Source organism: Desmodus rotundus, chromosome 11 (assembly GCF_022682495.2).
Source record: "Desmodus rotundus isolate HL8 chromosome 11, HLdesRot8A.1, whole genome shotgun sequence".
NCBI lineage: Eukaryota > Metazoa > Chordata > Mammalia > Chiroptera > Phyllostomidae > Desmodus > Desmodus rotundus.
The window spans coordinates 3062593-3080957 of NC_071397.1; the positions used below are offsets into that span (position 1 = coordinate 3062593).

The 18365-nt window shown below is 50.6% G+C and overlaps 1 protein-coding gene across 6 annotated transcripts in view; it reads left to right on the plus strand.

Moving 5' to 3' along the window:
• The window catches only part of ANKS1A (ankyrin repeat and sterile alpha motif domain containing 1A), a 177987-nt gene that overhangs the window by 65431 nt on the left and 94191 nt on the right, over positions 1 to 18365 (plus strand). For 2 of the 6 annotated variants that reach the window (XM_045193195.3, XM_045193196.2), the window contains exons 2-8: positions 5683 to 5763; positions 7499 to 7766; positions 9388 to 9450; positions 15714 to 16010; positions 16783 to 16858; positions 17140 to 17241; positions 17345 to 17446. In XM_045193195.3, the coding sequence (XP_045049130.2) occupies positions 5683 to 5763; positions 7499 to 7766; positions 9388 to 9450; positions 15714 to 16010; positions 16783 to 16858; positions 17140 to 17241; positions 17345 to 17446 (989 nt within the window). Of the gene's footprint in view, positions 1 to 5682; positions 5764 to 7498; positions 7767 to 8390; positions 8727 to 9387; positions 9451 to 15713; positions 16011 to 16782; positions 16859 to 17139; positions 17242 to 17344; positions 17447 to 18365 lie in introns of those variants that run through there. The other 4 variants (XM_045193198.3, XM_045193199.2, XM_045193197.3 and 1 more) reach the window with 4 other exon arrangements.

Below are 18365 nucleotides of genomic sequence, written 5' to 3' on the forward strand. Positions count from 1 at the left end.
GTAACATTTACTGAATTGAACTGGACTGGACGCTCTGCCCGTGTACTGAGATGTCATTCCTCGTCTGCGTGAAGGAAGCAGTCAGGTAGCTGGGCAGCCACGTGAAGCCAGCTCACTGCCAGCCAGGAGCTGACCAGAGTCTGATGGCACCATGGTCACGATGAAGTGGGCTGGGCACTTCAGTTCCAACTTAGGATCCTTCTGTCTCTTGTGTTTTGTGTACAAATGCAGTGTTCTTGTGAATCCCAGGCAGAGTTTGTTGCCATTTTTGGTGGATACAGTGTAGCAGATCAGTTACACTACAGAGACTGCTCACACTGGGGCTGCAGCTTACTGAAAATGGAATGTTAGAAGTAGCAAACTGGTGGCCCCGTACCACTTCCTTTGTGGTGCTCTTGGAAACAGGAGGGGTTCCCCTAACGGGTTTCAGTTATGTAGTACAGATGAGCAGCATGAAGAATTCACTGTGGTTCAAGGTCAAATATGATCAGTGCCGTGGTGAAGGTGCAATAGATGATCTGGAAAATCTGAGGAGGGTGAAATTAGTATCCGCCAGTGCCGTCAGGAAAGGTGTGGCTCGGGGGCTCATTTGAGCTGGGCCAGTTACTGTGCTGGGTGGAATAAGTGTCTCAGTGTGTTTTCTGCCCTTCTTATTTGACTTCACAGAGAATTGAAGCAATTTTTCCCCAAGTTTTTGCCTGAATTTTGCTAGGTCTGAAGAGCAGTATGTAAATTTAAACATGAGTGTTGATGGCCCTTTTAAATCAAGTCAAGGAGCCCTGATTCCCTTTTAGAGATCTAATGGCTGTCTGATCATCGTGGTTCGGACTTCAGCGTCTTGCCTCTTCCTCTTGCTTTGAAAGTGCTCCCCTTCCCTTCAGCGTGGATTTTGTACCTCCCTCCCCCAGCCCCCGAGCCCGGCACACAGCAGATGCTCGGTGGACGCTTACTGATCTGACCTCACAGGGGTATCCTTTGTAGGCCTGGCCCGTGTGGACAGAGCTCCCTGCTGCTCCTTGCTCTCCAGCCCGTGTCAGGCATGTTCATTCCCTGGGCTTTTGCATTTGATGCTCTCTCTGCCTGTCTCCTTCAGACACCCCTACTTCACATGGCTCTCTTCTCAAAGGTCACCTTCTGAAAGAGGTACCTTGTTTAAAATGTCACCCTTCACTTTGCTTAACTGCTTTTCTTTCTTTACGGCACTGACCACTACCTGGCTTCCTCTTATCTCTTTGTTTGTTTATTTAGCCACTCCCCCTCCCCCTGGAATCCAGGCTCCAGGAGGGCAGACTGCCTTTTCCCCCACGCCTGTTCTCCAGCCCCTAGGACGGTGCCTGATGTGGAGAGGGTGCCCTTCACGTATCCTAGGGATGCATGCCCGTGCCGTGTGCAGCAGGACCCCTTCGGCCGTCTGACCCTATTGAGTGGACTGTGTCTCTGTGGCCCGTTCTTATTCGTCAGCACCTCCAGGTCCAGCGTGCTGCCTGCTGAAAACTGACTGTCAGCGTATAGTCAGTTTTTAAATGAACGGAGATGTATTCAAAAGACGCAGCTTCTCCAGTCATATTCTTCCCTGCCCCTCCTGTGTCTTTAGATGCTGTCTCAAAACATAGGTGCTTCCACCCTCACCCGTGTGGCTCAGCTGGTCGGGGGTCATCCCACAAAGCCAAATGTCCCTGGTTTGGTTCCTGGCCAGGGCGCTTGCCTGGGTTGCAGGTTCGGTCCCCCTTCAGGGCATGTACAAGATTGATGTTTCTCTCTCACATCAGTGTTGCTCTCCCTCTCTTTCTCCTTCCCTTCCCATCTCTCTAAAAATGGATAGATAAAGTCTTTACAAAAATGTAGCACCGCTAAAGTACAGTTTAAAAAGACTCGGTGCTACCGAGGCACAGAAGGGAGGCCCGCTGTGCCCACACAGCACGTGCACGGGCTCGGGGTGCAGCGACACATCTCAGGTGTCTCCACCCTCGTGCTGCCAGCCTGGCGCGAGCCGGTTACGTCCTGGGGAGCCTCTCACAGTAGAATTTACGGAAGCAGAGACAGTGGTTTGAAGGGTTAGTAACTTGTCCAGGGTCTCAGAACTGACCAGGGGCGGGGCTAGCTCCGAAGTCAGGTCAGCTAATTGCAGGGCCTGGGCTCTTAACTGAGGGCCTGAGGTTTCTTCCTGAGGGCTGCTGGGGCTGGCGGCTCTCAGTCAGGACTAGTCTGGGGGCTGCTTCTGCACGCCAAGGGCAGCCCGTTGTATCTCTGCACCATCCGTCCAGGTTGGGCCTGGTTTTGGGACGTCGGGGACCATGTTTCTTTCTGGTCCTCTTGGCACATCGTACTCGCCTTTCGCCGGTAGGCGAGCGGCCCCCTGGTGTTTGCTGGAGCAACACCTAATGGGACCTAGGCTGTGAACAGCCCTTTTCTCAGGCCGCCACAAAGGAAGGAACGTGGGTGGCGGGGGATGTGGCTACCATCCTGTCTGAAGCCAAAATTCCAAGCAGAGAGACTACCATTCTCCATTTTCCCTTAGGTTTTATTTAATAATTCCCCATTCCCCCAAATTTCTAGATGGGTGTTTAGAGGAAATGCTAGTTAGAGAAAAAGTTGGCGTGGCGGGAGTCCGTACTATTTGGAAATGTTGCAGCTTCTTGCAGGAAAGTTCTTATCTTTCTTCCTTGTCTTTTCTAGTTGTTTTGAGGTAGTTTCACTGTGGGTTTCGGATGTCCAGACCTAACCACCTCTAAACCAGAGACTTGGAGGCAGAAGTCAGAAAGTGACCGAGGGCTGCTCAGTCCTGCCTTTTTGTTAGAAGCAAAGGCAGTCTAAGTCTTCGTTTTACTTTGGGACCTGAACTGAGATGGTTGAACTAACGCATTCCTAGTGGAGGACCAGTTGCAGAAAGGCCTGTGCTCCCAACTGTTTTACCTCCTATTGGTATTTCCCCTTTCGCAAGTTCCTCGGTCTGTCCAGCCGTCTCGCTGTGGAAGTACGCACAGCCTTCTATTGCTGCCTATTCACCTCCTCTGAGCCTGGTAGAGGCTAAAGTCCTCGTTTGGCCAAAGGCCAAGAGCTCCATAAATGAGAGGTTTGTGTCTGCTGTTGATTTGGCTTGTGACCTGGGGCCAGTAACTTGGTTTTAGATTTTAGTGTTAACCTGCTTCATCGTAGAATGATGATCTGTTGTCTTGGGGGCCACTCGAAAGTAAGTCTGAAAACTTGCTCCTAGATTTCCCGGGTCATTTCACTCTGCATCATTATCCACTGCCAGGCATGCGTGTGCAATTTTTGGGTTAGAATGTGAGATTGTGACACAAGCACGGAAAAGTGCGCTTTTTAGCTCTTTGTTTGGAAAGCGTTACAGGAATCTGAATTAGTGGAGGGGGAGGATACCAGGATGCACCCGATGCTCCTGCTGTCGTCACCAGCACCCTTGCCAGTGAACAAGTAACGTGTACATCCAAGTGCCCGTGTCCTCTCTTTTCACTGAAAATTTGTCTTGAACTTTTAGGGCTGGTACCTGCACGCTTACTAAAGTGGCCCTTGTCTCACATACGTAGACATTTATTGTTAGCATATCCATTTTTTTGTCTTTTCCCTCTGTATGGGTTCTTCCCCCTTATTTTTAAAAAATTATCATTATGAAAATACTACATGATTGCATTTTTATCATAAATATTTTGAATTGTGGTATAATACAGAGCAGAACGTGAGTGGATGTCGCTCTTCCCAGCGCCTCCACAGCTTCTTAACCGAAGCGACCCTGTCCAGTGTGGGACTCTGCACGTGTACAGGTGTTTCCGTCGGATAGCTGCCTGGAAGCGGAAGGGCTGGCCCGAAGCAAATGCCTGCTTTTGTTCTAATGGATGCTGCCAAATTGTCTTCCCACAGGAATTCACCAGTTTAAACTCTGCTAGTGATATTTAAGAGTGCTTGCTTCCCTGATCTGTCTAAACACTTTACAGTGTCGTCATGTTTGTTTTTACCGGTTCGAGAGAGTGAAGAATGGCATGTGATTATTTCAGTTTGCATTCTTCTGGGCTGTGTCTGTAGATCCACCCTTGTCTGATGTCTGCCTCTTAGGAATTCCTCAGTATTGTCAGTTAACTGGAGGACAGCTATTCTTACTTTCTTGGGCTGAATCAATCTGTCATCCATCTATCTGTCTGTCTGTCGGTGGTGTAGGGTGAGAATTACTTCCGTCACTTCATAGAACTTTAGACGGGAGGTCGTGTATACTTGGCTCTCAGTCCCCTGTCCTGATAAATTTCCCTCATGTATTTTCTCTCTACAGCACTCACAGTTTTTTCGCCTTAACATTCTATTCTAACCCTATTCTGTCTTATTACATAGCAATGTAAGTGATATATGAAATTTTACTATGTGTTTATACCTTAGTTATCAAGTCATTTGTCTATTGATAGGCTTTTGGGCTGTTTCTAAAATTTTATTGTTATAAATAATGCTGCTTCCACCATCTCAGCTGAAGGCTCTGAGCCCAGCTGGTCTTCCTGGTGATTCTTTACAAGCTAGTGCTCTGTGTCACTGATTCCTGGGTACAGAAATGGGTAGGTATCCACCCAGCTGATGGTGACTGAAACCTCACATTAATACCATCCAACAGCAGTAGACCAGGCTCACTTATGAGTGCAGATGTGAAATTGTAAATGAAATACTCTCAAGTAGAATTCACTGACAGGGCCATAATGGAGAATGGCCAAATAAGGTTCTGTTTTATTCCAGGAATGAAAGAATCGCTCAATATTAACAAACCTATTGATAACAACATTATTAATTGGTTAAATGTGAAAAACTGATTACTTCCATAGATACAGAAAAATTAAACAACTATTTTTATTAACACTTTAAATAGGAAAAAAATACTTCTTTTACGCGTTACAGAGTGCCTATCTCAGACCAGCCACCAGCCACACTAGACGCACTGTCACAGCAAGTAAGGCCCACACAGGGCCGCCCTCTCCTACTTACAGAGTGTGAGAAGCTCTGGCCCGTGCGGTGAGGTGTGACGGAAATCAGAACTAAGGCTTTGAGGATTAAACAAGATGACATTTCAGCCTCCCTAGAGCAGTGTTTTTATTCAAATAAGGCACTGAAGTTGTAGATCCTGTTGTTATTTTTTTTATCACCAACAAGACACATTCACAAAGAAAAGACAGCGGCGTCTCCTGCATCTTAACACACGTGTCCTCACGCTTTACGAACGTGGGGCCCTTGACCGGGGTCCTTGTGGTGGAGTCGTCCCCATTATCTCTGGTCTGCGGAGGTCTCTCCCCAGCCTGCTCACCGGCATGAGGCGAGTGCTCGGTACCGGTGACTGGCCGCGTGGCTCGGTGCGGCGACATCTCTGGCGACCTCTCAGCGAGCTGCCCTTGCAGCCCTGTGAGCGAGCGTTCAGCAGCACGGCCCCAGGCTGAGCCGTGCAGTCTATGAAACTACAGATGAGGGGGGTGCAGAGCACCCCTGGAGTGATGGCTCTGGTGCTGTGACACTTGACTCCGTGCTCAGCAAGCCGTTGTGCGCTCGGTGCTGTGCCTTCCTGTGCTGAGTTGAAGCTGTCCTTTATCGGAAGTTATGTGGAAGTGACCGGTTTGGTTAAACACCACTCAGGATCCTTTTCCGAGCAGCTAGGGGTCTCTAAACTTGGTGTGTGACTCTGGTCTTTTCCTTTCTCTGCAGCATCTGGAGAGGGCCAAACGTGAACTGTGTGGACAGCACCGGCTACACCCCTCTGCACCACGCCGCCCTGAACGGCCACAAGTGAGTACTGGTGGTCCTGCCCCACCTGCAGAGCACAGGTCTTCCGGCGGCCTTTTCGGTTCCTGGGAAGGATTGCTAAGCAGTCACGCTGAGAAAAGCAAGCTAAATTTAGCCCATCCAGAATTCCCGAATCTCTCTTTGGTGTATAACAACTTCAACATCCTTCCCTACTGCACCCCTCAAAAACTTTAAGCACAGGTTAAGTTCGACCTTTTCTTCTGTGCGCCCTCTCCCCCCGAAATGGTGCCACACAGTCATCTGGATATGAAGACCAGATTTGGGGCAGCCAGGCCATAAAGGGGCTGGATAGTCTGCCAGGTAACCAGCCCCTTAATAAGCTGAAAATAGATTGACTGGTCCTGGGGAACTTTCCTTCTGTTGAAGTAGTTATTTTTTTACTGTCTTTTAGCTTGCCATTTGTTCCTTATAAAATTAGCCTAATGGACAACAAGAACCATTTTTAAGGAAAGAAATACATGAATAATGAGGCCTGTTTAATTCTCTTAAGTAGAGCGAGGTTATTGGCCGTTGGGTGGGATTTGTGTGGGAGTTTTCTGGAGGTGTGCTGTGGGGGTTAGGAGGAGAAGGCACAGGTTTAAATGATCAGCAGCTAAATGAGGGCCCTGCCCATCAGGTAAGCAGGAGTGGGGGGGCTCCGCCAGGGGGCAGGCATGGTTGTGGGCACAGGGAGTGGGTGTGCCCGATGTGGGAGAATGGAAGCCAGAATGTAGCAGAGTAGAGAGAGACTGAGGCACGATACCATATGAGCTTAGCAGCGGCAGTTTACCTGATGGAGGAGGGATCACTGGAGCCCTTGTAGACTTCTCCGGGCGAGGAGCAGGGCCCTCACCGCCGCGTGGCGTTTTGTGTTGCTCCGGCAATGTTCGGCCCGGCCTCATGTGCCGAAAAGAGAAACTGATGGTTACCTTCTACATCACACTTTTCTAAAGTACCTTGAGTGTGATCATCTTGTCCTTCCTGTAGCCGTTTTAGACAAAGATAACAAGAAAAGTGCATGTCTAGAGATCCCTGCCCCCCCGAAACAGTGGGGTACCCTGAACTAAAGTGACTCTTGAACTTAAAAGACTGGCTTGCTAGCCAGGTTGGTTTCCAGATGCTGTTTTTATTCACAGCGGGGATTTTCTCTGACCTCCTGTGCGTGGGGATAATTACACATTTGCACCTGCTTGATTAGTGGTGTCACCAAGAAGGAAGCCAAGCCCCTCTTCCCGGATGCGTCAAGCGATACCGTGTGTGTCTGGCTGACATCTGCAACGCCTTAATTCCGCTCTGCCCGCCCACGCTCCGCTCCCACGTCACTGCCCCTCTGAATAACGTGGTGAATAATGATGTTTGTCTTGCGTGACTCTTTGTGTAAATTCTGTCCCTGGCTGCTGTTTAACCATCACAAACAAGGAGACACTGCGAGGCCTGGACGAGAGGGCCAGACGTCTTTTTCAAAATAACAGAAAATGGATGGACGGTGCAGAAAGACTAGATAAGCAGGGGGGAAGAGTCGGTATCGTGTGACACGGGACGCTCGGCCGCACGGCAGCGGCTGCACGAGTCGCTTGTGGAATAAAAGGAAGAGGCTGGGCGAGGAGCTCAGGTCGACATAGGGGAGCCGAGGGAGATGGTAGCCGTGAAAGGCTTTGTGCCGTACGCGTGCGGAAAGAGCTGTTAGCAGGGAGGACTCCTGAGTTCTGCAAACTCATAATTGGTTTTCGCTTTCTAGGGACGTGGTCGAGGTCCTTCTGAGGAATGATGCGCTGACCAATGTGGCTGATTCCAAAGGCTGTTACCCCCTGCACTTGGCGGCCTGGAAAGGAGATGCCCAGATAGTGCGGCTGCTCATCCATCAAGGGCCCTCACACACCAGAGTCAACGAACAGGTTGGGAGGACGGGAAGCTCTCTTCATTCAGCTGCGGCCACGGCCTCGGCAGCCCTGTCACTGTCTCGGTCCCGTAGCTCAGATCTCGGGGAACCGGCTCTCCCACGCCCAGTAAGAGTGGTTCCCCCTCCCAGCACCACTCCTCTCAGTGCCCCGGGCGGATCTGATCCCACGAGGACGCATTTTGCATGCACGTGAACCACGCAGACGTGGAATAATGCTATGATAAAAATATAATACTAACGTCATGCAGAACTTGAAATAATGCAAATTCTGCACAATTTCAAGCTGGTGGGCTTAATTAGTTGCAAATTGTGCTATGCCATCGACACAGCATTGCAGCTTCAGCTGGTAATCCGCCCGAGCATGTCTGTACCATGTGAATGATGCTGTTTTACACGCATCACCTCTCGTGGAGGTGGAGGGACTCCAGCCAGTGCTGGAAGTGAGCTCCCCAAAACGGGAGCAGACGTCGGGGGCCCGCGGAACGAAGATCATTTCCACGATGCCTTTTAATGTTAACAAGAGTGACCATGCTTGGACAAAGCAGAGATAGTTCTTAGAATAGAAGGCAGCATTTGAGTAAAAATAACCTCACAGCAGCCATAGACTTAGCCGGTACTCTTCTTTACATTTATCCCTTTGGAAAAGTTATGCTTGAATCGTGCCTGTTCTGGACAAGCCTCATAAAATCCCCTGTAGTTTGGCTCTCTGAGGAGATGGGTTTTGTCTTACACGTAAGACAAGCCATCCTCCTCCCTTCCTCCCTTAAGTGTAGGGTTATTTTCCTAATGACTTTGCTGAGAGGAAATCGTGAAATTACCTGTATAATTGGAAATTAAATCAGGGTTGTTCCTCAAAAAGGAGATCACTCCAGCAGAGTCCCTCTGTCAGCAAGACCGCGCCCCTTCTCGGGGCGCTGTTTGAGAGCGTGGCCCAGCCCGAGGAAGGCAGCTTCACTCTGCGGTTCGGGAAGAGGGGAGCGGCTCTCTCAAGTGTCCCAATCTGGAGACGGTGTGTGGAGCTGTGGATCAGCTTCCCGCCCCCCTGTTGGGCGGTGTTTTTGGATTGGTGAGCAACAGACATTTGAGATCATCAGTGAGGGTGTTTGTTTTATAATGTTAGGAGTGAAAGTGGTCTCTCTAGAATCTGAATGCAACTTACTCCTCCTGGCTAACGTGATTGTAACTTCTCTTATCTGGAGGAAACTTATAAGGAAGTTTGCTTTTAAGTAATATTCCTCCATGTTGAAATGAAACTAACCATCCATTAAAGTTCTTACCATTTAGGAAATTTTCAGTAACCACTTCTAACCCTCTTGCTCACTTTTGCCTTGGAACACAGCTGCTTGGATTTGTGAGCCACTTGAGTGCGCTGGCTTGTCCTGCTCACACCGCCTCCCGCCCGGAGTAGCTGTCGTCGATAGGGTGATAGGTGGGACAGCAGCCCAGTGCTCTGAGTGCCTGGCAGGCAGGTCGGGTGGGGCAGGGGCTGGGGCAAGAGGGCTGCAATAGCTGGAAGAACCCAATGGATCGAGGTGGTAGTTCCAAGGACCACACTGATTGATCCGACGGCCATCAGTGTGGTTTCAGTTGGGCACCGTCTTCCCCACCGACTTCTTTGGAGATGGCCAGGGGCAGGTCCAGTGCCGGGTCTCCCTGGGGCTGCGCGATTGCTGTGAAGTGTTTCAGCCATTCTGTCGTCACATTTTCTTCTCCTCTCCTTTTCGTAGAATGCTCTTGAGATCAAAGAACTCAAAAAGTACGGCCCCTTTGACCCTTATATCAATGCCAAGGTGTGTACTTTGTTGTCAGGGTTTCTCTGCATCGTTTCTCCAAGCTGCCCGCCCTCTCTCTGGTCCTCTCTGGCTTCCGCTCTCGCCCACTAGGGCTCCTCTGGTCGCCCTGACTGTTGTCTGCTTCAGCCTCTCCGCCTGCCGCCTGTCTGGGGAAATGCAGCTGCAGTGGGTTTGGGTTTGGGTTTTAAAATCCATACTAATTCTGGGAAGGCTGGGTGCTTTCCCTGGAATGTCTGAAAAGCTTAGAAGTGGGGAAAAAAATATGGGACCAATATTATGTGCATAAGTTGCTATTGTAATTTCTAAAATCTTTCAAATTCACAAAAGAAAAATGCAATTAAAAGATGTCAAAATTACGTTTTAATTCCTGGATTTAAAAAAAAATTAATCTGCTTTCTTTGTTTTTATTGAAATGGAATCTGGTTTTCAGGAGCTTGTGGTAGATGGAGGTTCAGGAGAGAGGGGGACATGGCGATTTCAAAGCCGTCGCTTGTGCCCCCTCCCCCTCATTTCCCCGAGTTTGTGCATTTCTGCCTGGGACCTTAACGCCTCCATCCCTTCTCCCCGGCCAGCAGCTTCTCTCTCTGCCTGGTCACTCTTGGCCATTGGGAGGGCTCCGAAACAGAACACGAAGTTGCAGGGCCAAGCAGGGCACTTGCCTTGAATCGTTCCCTGTGGGGCTGGGACCGGTTCTGGCGAATAGCTGTGATGGCCAGCCCAGCGAGCCCCGCCGCCCCGCGGCCTTGGCCCTCCCCGCAGCGGTGGGCAGTTTGTGGGTTGGGTGGTGGTGGTAGCTCTTTCCGCAGCACTCGCACCTGCTGTTTTTGATCTGAGTTTCGTCCTCGTGAGGTTTGCTGTTTGGCAACATTATGATGGTGTTTGGTCGAGTCATTGTATTCATCGCTCACATCAGCTGCCTTTTACTTGCTCTGAATACACAGCTCAGGGAGGGGAAGCAGAAAGTGCTTCTGCAGTTCTGCCATGTTTTTCTCTGACAAATAATGATTTAGCAAGTAAAGTCCCTACAGGCTTCATCAGGCAGCTGCTGTGGAAGGTTTTCTTCAGCCGTGGGCTTTGGTGCGAGAAGCAGTTTGACTTGGGACAGTGGGACACATTAGCTTCGGTTTGGGCCCGCCCTTAAATTCTGCTTCCGGTCTTCAAAATGGGAAGATCCTCTATCTTAGTTTTCTTCTTCTTTCTTTGGAAAGTGGTGTGGTAGCGTGGAGAACTCACAGGTCACCGTCTTTCAAGTCAGATGTGAGTTTGAAATCTGTGCTGCCGCTAACCCGGTTTTGTTGACTTGAACAAGTTACTTACTTTCTCCGAGCCTGTTTCCTCTTCTGTAAAACGGGGCGTACCATGTACTTTGCTGGGTTGTTTTGGAGTTTAAGTAAGGTGTTGTACGTAAAGTAAAAATACCTGGTAACTAGGAATATTTTAGATCCTAATTTAATTTTAATTAATTAATTTTTATGGGTTTTTTTCCCGTCACCATTGCCCCCTTTCTATCCCCCCCAAACCCCCAAGATCCTAATTTTAAAAGGAAAGGGCATTTTGGAATTTGTTCTTGGTTACTAGTAGGTGAAGCCTAATGAAACACTCTCAGTCCCTCCAGGTTCTGTTGGGGGAGGCACCTTGAAGTGGTTGCTCTCCCATTCACTTGTAAAGCTCTGACTGAAGAGTAAGACTTTGGTTCTTGAAAGCATATTTCCTCCCCCTTGATTCTGCGCACGTAGAAGAAAACGGTCTAAGTGGAAGAAGAGTGTGCTTCTCTACTTAGAAACACTGCCCTCTGCCTCCCCCTTTCTTCACCCCAGAGCAACCGATGCGAAGGCATCAAGGGACACAGCAGTTTCGGTTGTGTTCAGAACACCAGCTCTTCTTGGGCTGATGTGACTCTGACCGGCCCGGGTTTGGCCTGGCCCCGTGGGTTTTAGTGGACCTCGCTTGTGTCCAGGGATTGTTTTGCTAAAGGACTTTGCTGCTGTTATACCCAGCCCCCGGGGAAATGAAGTCTCAGGTGCCTTCCCGGGAGCAGGGGCCGTTTTGTGAGCTTTCGTTCCCCCCTCGACACGCGGAGTCTTTCCTGTTCCACAGGCAGCTTAGCCCAACCGGTCCAGGTGTGAGTGTCTGCAACTGCGGTGGGCCATTGAAGCGGTCTTCCCTTCTACAGTAACTTTAACTGAGTCCAGATAGCGTAAGATGAGCAACGGTCAAATTAGTTTTAGGGCAGATAAGTTTTTCTGGGCACTTGGAAGTTTACTCTCTGAGCTCGCAGAGCGCAGGCCTGTTCTGTTGGCCGTCCATCAGTCTGAGTTCGCTGGTATGTCCTGGGTTCAGGTCGTGCGTCTCGGGAAGCCGCGCCGCGGGAGGAGTGCCGTGTCCTTCCTTTTTAGTGTGTCACGTCACAAGGCGTGTGAGGTCCATCTGTGTCCCTTTCGATGACGATGGGGGATTGCTGGGTTGAGTTGGTGCCTGCTAGGCTGGTAAACTTTTTATTTTTTAATTTATTTTATTTTATTATTTTTTTATCATAGCCACCCATGATCTCCTTGAGGATCTTCCTTCTTTCTTCCGTCCTCCTCCCCTCCCCTCTCCTTTCCTCTCTCTCTTAATCGTTACCTTTATCACAATAGTTTTCCTGGGCTTTACCCTCTGAGGTGCTGCCTCAGCAAGTCTGCAGGGGGACTTGGTGTAAGCTACTTCTGGGTTCACCTGTAATTCCGAAAGCAGCCAGTTTGAGAACTACTGACCCAAGCTAACTGTCCACCCAGAGCAGGAATCTTTTTCTCTCCCCAGAAAGGTGGGCCATCTACCTGTCACTCTGTTTGTTTGTTTGTTTCTCCTAGTAACAATCAGAATTACTGCTTGGCAGCCTCTTTCGGGATTCCACTGATTTTGGGTTTCTTGCGCTTGCTTGACATCTGTCTTCCCAGACCTTCCTCCCACTGGTCAGTCCTGCCTCCCAGAGCGAGGCCGAGTCAGTCTAACTTCTGCCCCCTGGTGGACGCTGTTGGCACACCTCTTCCATAGCTTCGGAATCTCAGCGGACCGGCTTGTTCTTTTGTTCCAGTTCGCTACATTTTCGAGCCTGTGCTCTCCTTGCTACAGAGAGCTGTAGCCCAAGGGTCCCTAACTTAGGTATCTGTCAGCAGCGAACAAGAGTGCAGCTGGGCTGTCATCTCAGCCCTGGGAGCTGATGGTTTTGAATAGTTCCAAGAAGCGAAAGGCTGTGGAAACATTTCCATATAGTTTTCTGCTGCTTGTACTGTGTGTGCGTATGTGTAAAACATAAATACAGTGGGCTTACACATCGAATGAGGTCTCCAGACAAAGGACCTGGAGTACTTTGTCTCAGAGGTACTGACCATAGCAAGGAAAAATGAAAGTGGAGTTTCAGGAATGGGGACTTTGCGCAGAGACTTTGGGGAAAAGTGGAATATTTCCTTTCAGTCCCCTGCCTCAGTCCAGATCCATCATAATAGGATTCCAGGGGCCCCCGAGGGGTCGTGAGCACCACACTGCAATTTGGAAGGTATGGAGGAGAAGGATTCCAGGTTGTTGGGAGTCTCCGTGCTGCTCGGGCCTTTCCCTTTCTCGTGGGTCCGTGAATCAACGTTTGGAGACTCCCTGCCCTGCTAGTTGTCAGGCTCACGGGAGAAACAGTAAGAGCTCATTGCGATGGCCTCTGTGTAATCACTGAGATCTGTGGTCAGCACAGACAGAAACTCAGGATCATCGCAGTGAACAGACCCTGTCTGGCAAGACTGAACAGAGAGTCGGATGCTGCCAACACCGTGAATATGAGTGTAACATTGTGCAGAGATGTGGCTAGGCTTTTTTTTTTTTAATTTTGAGAGTATGTTTATTAAACTGGGGGCCGAGAAACAGGGAAGGGCTTAGGGTGGGTAGAAAGCATCAGGAGCGAGCCTCCTCCCTGCTCTGTGCTCTGCTCTGGCTCCTTAGAAACGGTACGGGACAGGAGGAGCCAAGGCGGGGCTGCTGCTGGCTCCCAGGGAAGTGAAGGTCACAGTGATGGGGGGGGGCGCCCTGCTATCAGCTCACTGAACAGTCAGAGAAAAGGGGGCCCTGTAGACAGGCTAGGGGGGCAGCCTGGGTTGAGCTGCTGCTGCCTCCTGCTCCCCCGTTGGAAGTCTCAGGGGGACCCTTACTGTTTAGGGCGTGCACGTCTGAGAGAGAAGAAAGAGGGAGACAGAGAGCCTGCCTAATTAGGCCATTTTTAACCGAGGCGGGAAATCTGCCGGGCAGGCAGCTCTGTGGCAGCTGTCTTAGTTCTGACAAAAACAAACAAATAGGGAAGACTATTTTTCTCCTGGATAGTTCAGAGTTTTACAGTTGTTCAGGCCCTGGTGGTATACTTTTTACAAGATCAAGGACAGATTATTCGGGTGGTTGGGAGGCAGCTTGGATCTGAAAGAGACAACAGTGTCTGCTTCAGAGGGAACAAGGTTTTCTGGGGCGGAGTTTTAATAAGAATAAGATGACCTGTTGGCCCTGCTGTCATGCTAATCTCGAAGTGTAAAACCCTGCTAATCTTCTTAAACTTCCTTGGGCTGCGCCTGGCCCCAGGGTCACCCACAGGAAGCTGCTGTGAGTTGTGTTGATGTAGCTCTCTTGTCCTCCTGAGAAAGTACAGCGTCTCTGTTGGCTCCGGAACTGCTCCACAGCTCCGTAGCATTTGGACGTTCCAAGTGGGTGTCCTAAGTGGTGGGTTTGGCTCAGGGAAACCCACGGATTTGCTTCCCGCCCAGCGTTTCCCCTCCCCTCCGTACTTCGGTTGCCATGAAGTTGCCCCGTGGGGAGGCCGTCGCTGACTGCCTGTGTCTGTGGTCAGTGAAGGCTGGTGTGCACCTCCCCGCTGCCGCTCTCCTGAGCCCTGTCTGAGCTCCGTGCCGTGTCCTCTGTTAATCTCTGTGCATTCATCCTGCATGTGCGCCCACTACCACCCTTTTTGTCCTTCTTCATTTCTTAAATGTTCTCTGCTGTCATTCCGGCCTCTAGGGGCCTTGCTCCCGGCAGCTCTGGATCTTTCTGGGACACTCGGGGTAGCTGGAAAAAACGATGCAGTCCAACGCCAGCTCAGAGCAGATGGGGTCTCACACACGTTACCCCTGACATCGCTAACTGAATTAACGCAGTTGTGAAAACACCTGATTTTTACCTTTTGACCCCTGAAAGGTGCATAGTATTGACTCGATGAACAGCCTTCCTCACAAGCTTTGCTTCCCTGAGGAGGCCGCCTGGGTGGCTACAGGAATCTGAAAATCTCACGGGAAAATTATTTTCATTAGTGCTTCTAAAAAAAGAAAGGGGCATGCAAGTCACTTTATTCCTGCTGCAATTGTAAGTTGTCAGCAGCAGTAAAAGAAAGAGCATCATTGGAATAATTTGCTTCTGATGGGTGTAAAACCACAGATTGTATCCCATGTTCCACTTTAGTTTGAAGCAAACTTGGCAATCCAGGGCCACTGGGTTGTCAATTTGAATTGAAGGCAGCGTTACAGTTTTGAATATTTTGCACCTTTCACACAAAACTGTGCAGTGTCTGACAATCTTGCTCACGGGAGAAGCGCTTCCCTGTGCCGTAGATCACGCATGCGCTCACTGGAGCAGGCTTCGGCCGGCATCGGGGTCCCCTGTTCCTCCATGACTGACCACGAGGGCCTCCCTCCCCTGGAAATGGCTGTTGGCTGATGTCTTGAGAGGGATTTTTGGTGCTCTGCTGTGTTACTTTCATTGTCAGCTGGTTGATTTGCATGCAAAAAACTAAGCAGATGACAAACTCTTCAGAAAAGCTTGTGTGTGAGGCAGTAGATGGTCAGCAAATCCAGAATCGGAACCCCAGGGTTAATGAAACATAAATTGTAAAACCAGATGAAGTTTAAAATGAATCAATGGCAGTGATACTGTTGGCATTCGTCCGTGCCAGGGCTTCGACCCCAGGCTGCCACATTCCCTAGCTCGCTCTCCGGGCCACCTGGAGTCACCTCCTCCCGGCAGAGGAGACGGCGCATGCTTGCTGGCTGCTCCCCTCTGGTGTCACTGCAGCGCAGGGCAGCTGGTCGGAGCAGTCGGACTTGTCCCCTGGGAGTGCATCTGGACTCTGACTGACTGCTCTCAGTCCCCAAGTATTGCTGCTACTTGTCTCATTTAAATTTCAGTGGTTCTGTGTGTGATTGTCCCAGCCCCAGGCCAGTCTGCCGGTCGCCTTTCTGATCGCTCTGCTTGTAACCCCCTAGAACAACGACAACGAGACAGCCCTGCATTGTGCGGCGCAGTACGGCCACACGGAGGTGGTGAAGGTGCTCCTGGAGGAGCTGACGGACCCCACGATGCGCAACAACAAGTTTGAGACGCCCCTGGACCTGGCCGCGCTCTACGGGAGACTGGAGGTGGTGAAGATGCTCCTCAACGCGCACCCCAACCTCCTGGGCTGCAACACTAAGAAGCACACCCCTCTGCACCTGGCGGCCAGGAACGGCCACAGAGCGGTGGTCCAGGTGCTCCTGGAGGCCGGCATGGACAGCAACTACCAGGTAGCGGGCCGGAGACCTCCGGGGCCGAGGGACCTAGTTGTTTTGGACAAGGCGCAAGGCCGTGCTCCGGGGCTGCCTTACTGAGCGCGTTCCCATCACATGTCAGATGCTTCCATCTGCTGACTCCTTTTACTGTGAAGCTTTGGAGACTAATAAGCTCCCCTAGTGAGTCTGTCGATTTTTGTTTCTTTTCAGGGGTAATGTATAGTCATTACACCCTGAAAAGATGTGACTGTGGACAAGCTCTCAAATCAGAGAAATTTCATTATCTTCCTATACTGTGTCCTTACCACCACCATTAGCTTCTCCCGCGTCCCATCGACTTGGTTTTGCCGACGGGAGGGGTAGCGTTTCCTCGGGTCGTTTGCCTTCTCTGTTCAGTCGAGCGACCGTTCCTTAGGCTTCACGTCGAGCCAGCCCCACTTGAAGTGGAGGTGTGTGTTTCCCCTTGTACTTCTCATTATTTCTGCCACCAGGACGGTGGAGTTTTGAGGAGTTTTGCCCATAGGTGGCCCCGAGGGCAACTGGGCAGCTGGTCGTATGGCCTGCTGGTGGCTCACCAGGCGCCCTGGATGCATAGTCCGCGGTAATTGTTTTGGAATCCAGACAAGAAAGATGGGAAAGATAATGACAGAGGACTTTGTGTGGTGTGTTTTATTTCCCTGTCCCTTCTGGTCTTTGTCCCGTTTGCCGCGTGTGGCCACGCCGGGCCGGGGCCACTGTTCTGATGACATTGATGACGTCCTGCTCTGCGCTCTCGTTTGCTTTCCAGACGGAGAAGGGCAGTGCTTTGCATGAGGCTGCTTTGTTTGGCAAGAACGATGTGGTGCGGGTCCTGCTGGCTGCAGGTGAGAGGTGGGCAGCGCTCCTGTCCACACAGCACGCGGGGCGGGGGCTGTTTCCCCTGCCTCCCCGGAGGGGGGTTTGCTGGCTGCCGTTGAACCCCTTGTATGTACGTCTCCACGGATTGATGCAAGGGTGCAGGCTGTTCCTGAATCGCCGGATTAAGTGGCTTTGGATGGAAAATGTTGGGCGTGCTGCTGGGAGCGTTAGGGGTCCTGGAATCAGACCTTCTCTGAGGATGACTTGAAAACACTCACTCGGCCGGTCCACCTGGTTGCCTCTCTAGGAATTGACGTCAACATAAAAGATAACCGTGGACTGACTGCCCTAGACACTGTCCGGGAGCTGCCTTCTCAGAAGAGCCAGCAGATAGCAGCGCTGATCGAAGGTACCGTCCCCCTCCCTTTTGGGGGAGCCCAGGAACCACTGGCCGGGCCGAGGCATTTGCATTTGGTGCAGCTTTTTTTTTTTTTTTTTGTCTTTCCACATAGATCATATGACTGGAAAAAGAACTGCAAAAGAGCTAGATAAAACTCCCACGCCCCAGCCGTCTGTCATCCCCAGTGCGGACTCCGTATCCCAGAAGTCTCAGGGTAAGGCGGCCCTTCTCTACAGGGCTCTCAGCTTGAAGGGTTGAACATCCTTTGGCAGAATGGGCAATCTTAATTTAAATAATAATTTCAGGGAGTTAGGAGTACTGAAGGTCACATTCAAGCTAATTTTTTTCCAGGGACGTACACAGCTTTCTTGGACATGGCTTCGGCCCCTGAGGGCAGGCTTCTTTTCTACTTTATCTCACCCTCTATTTTCACAGTTGGCCAAATGGGGCCTGGGAGGTGTGGTGGGCAGGATGACCTCAGATGAATTCAAAGGTCAATGAAACCTCCTTTTTCTAACACACACTCTGGTGGCTTGAATGTAGCTCATAAGCACAAGTAAGTGTGTAACGAGTGTCGCGTGGCTGGTGCGTGTGTCCACACAGGTGTGGGTGCTGTTCACATCGTTTGGCTGGTAGCTGTGGTCTGGGGACTGTGTAGCTTCCGTTACTGCGGAGATCCATCTTTTCACAATTGTTGAGCAGCTTCTTCGGTCCTAAGTGTGAACGAGAGAGACAAATTACTGACTGACACCTTCCCCAGACACAAATTGCAGTAAGGAAGGCTAGAGGCACAGGACAAAGCCAGGCACTAACCAGGGAGCGGGATTTTTCAGAGCCAAAGGTTGCTTTCACCGCAGAGTCCTCGCCCTCCTCCCGGTCACCCTTTTTTTCTGACCTCATAATCTGCTAGTAGTGGGATTAGTAGCTCACTCAGCTCTTAGTGCTCCAGGGTTTTACAGTTACAGTTTGGACTCTTTGCAAGAGACCCAGAGATCCCTGGTCGGTAACAGTTGGTCACAGGTGTGGGTCCCAGGCCCTCTGAGGTTCAGTTACCTAGGGAGTGAGGTCGCCAGCTCAGAAAGGCTTGCCGTCCTCGGGCACGTGCAGGCCCTTCCTAAGAATGTAAAGGGTTA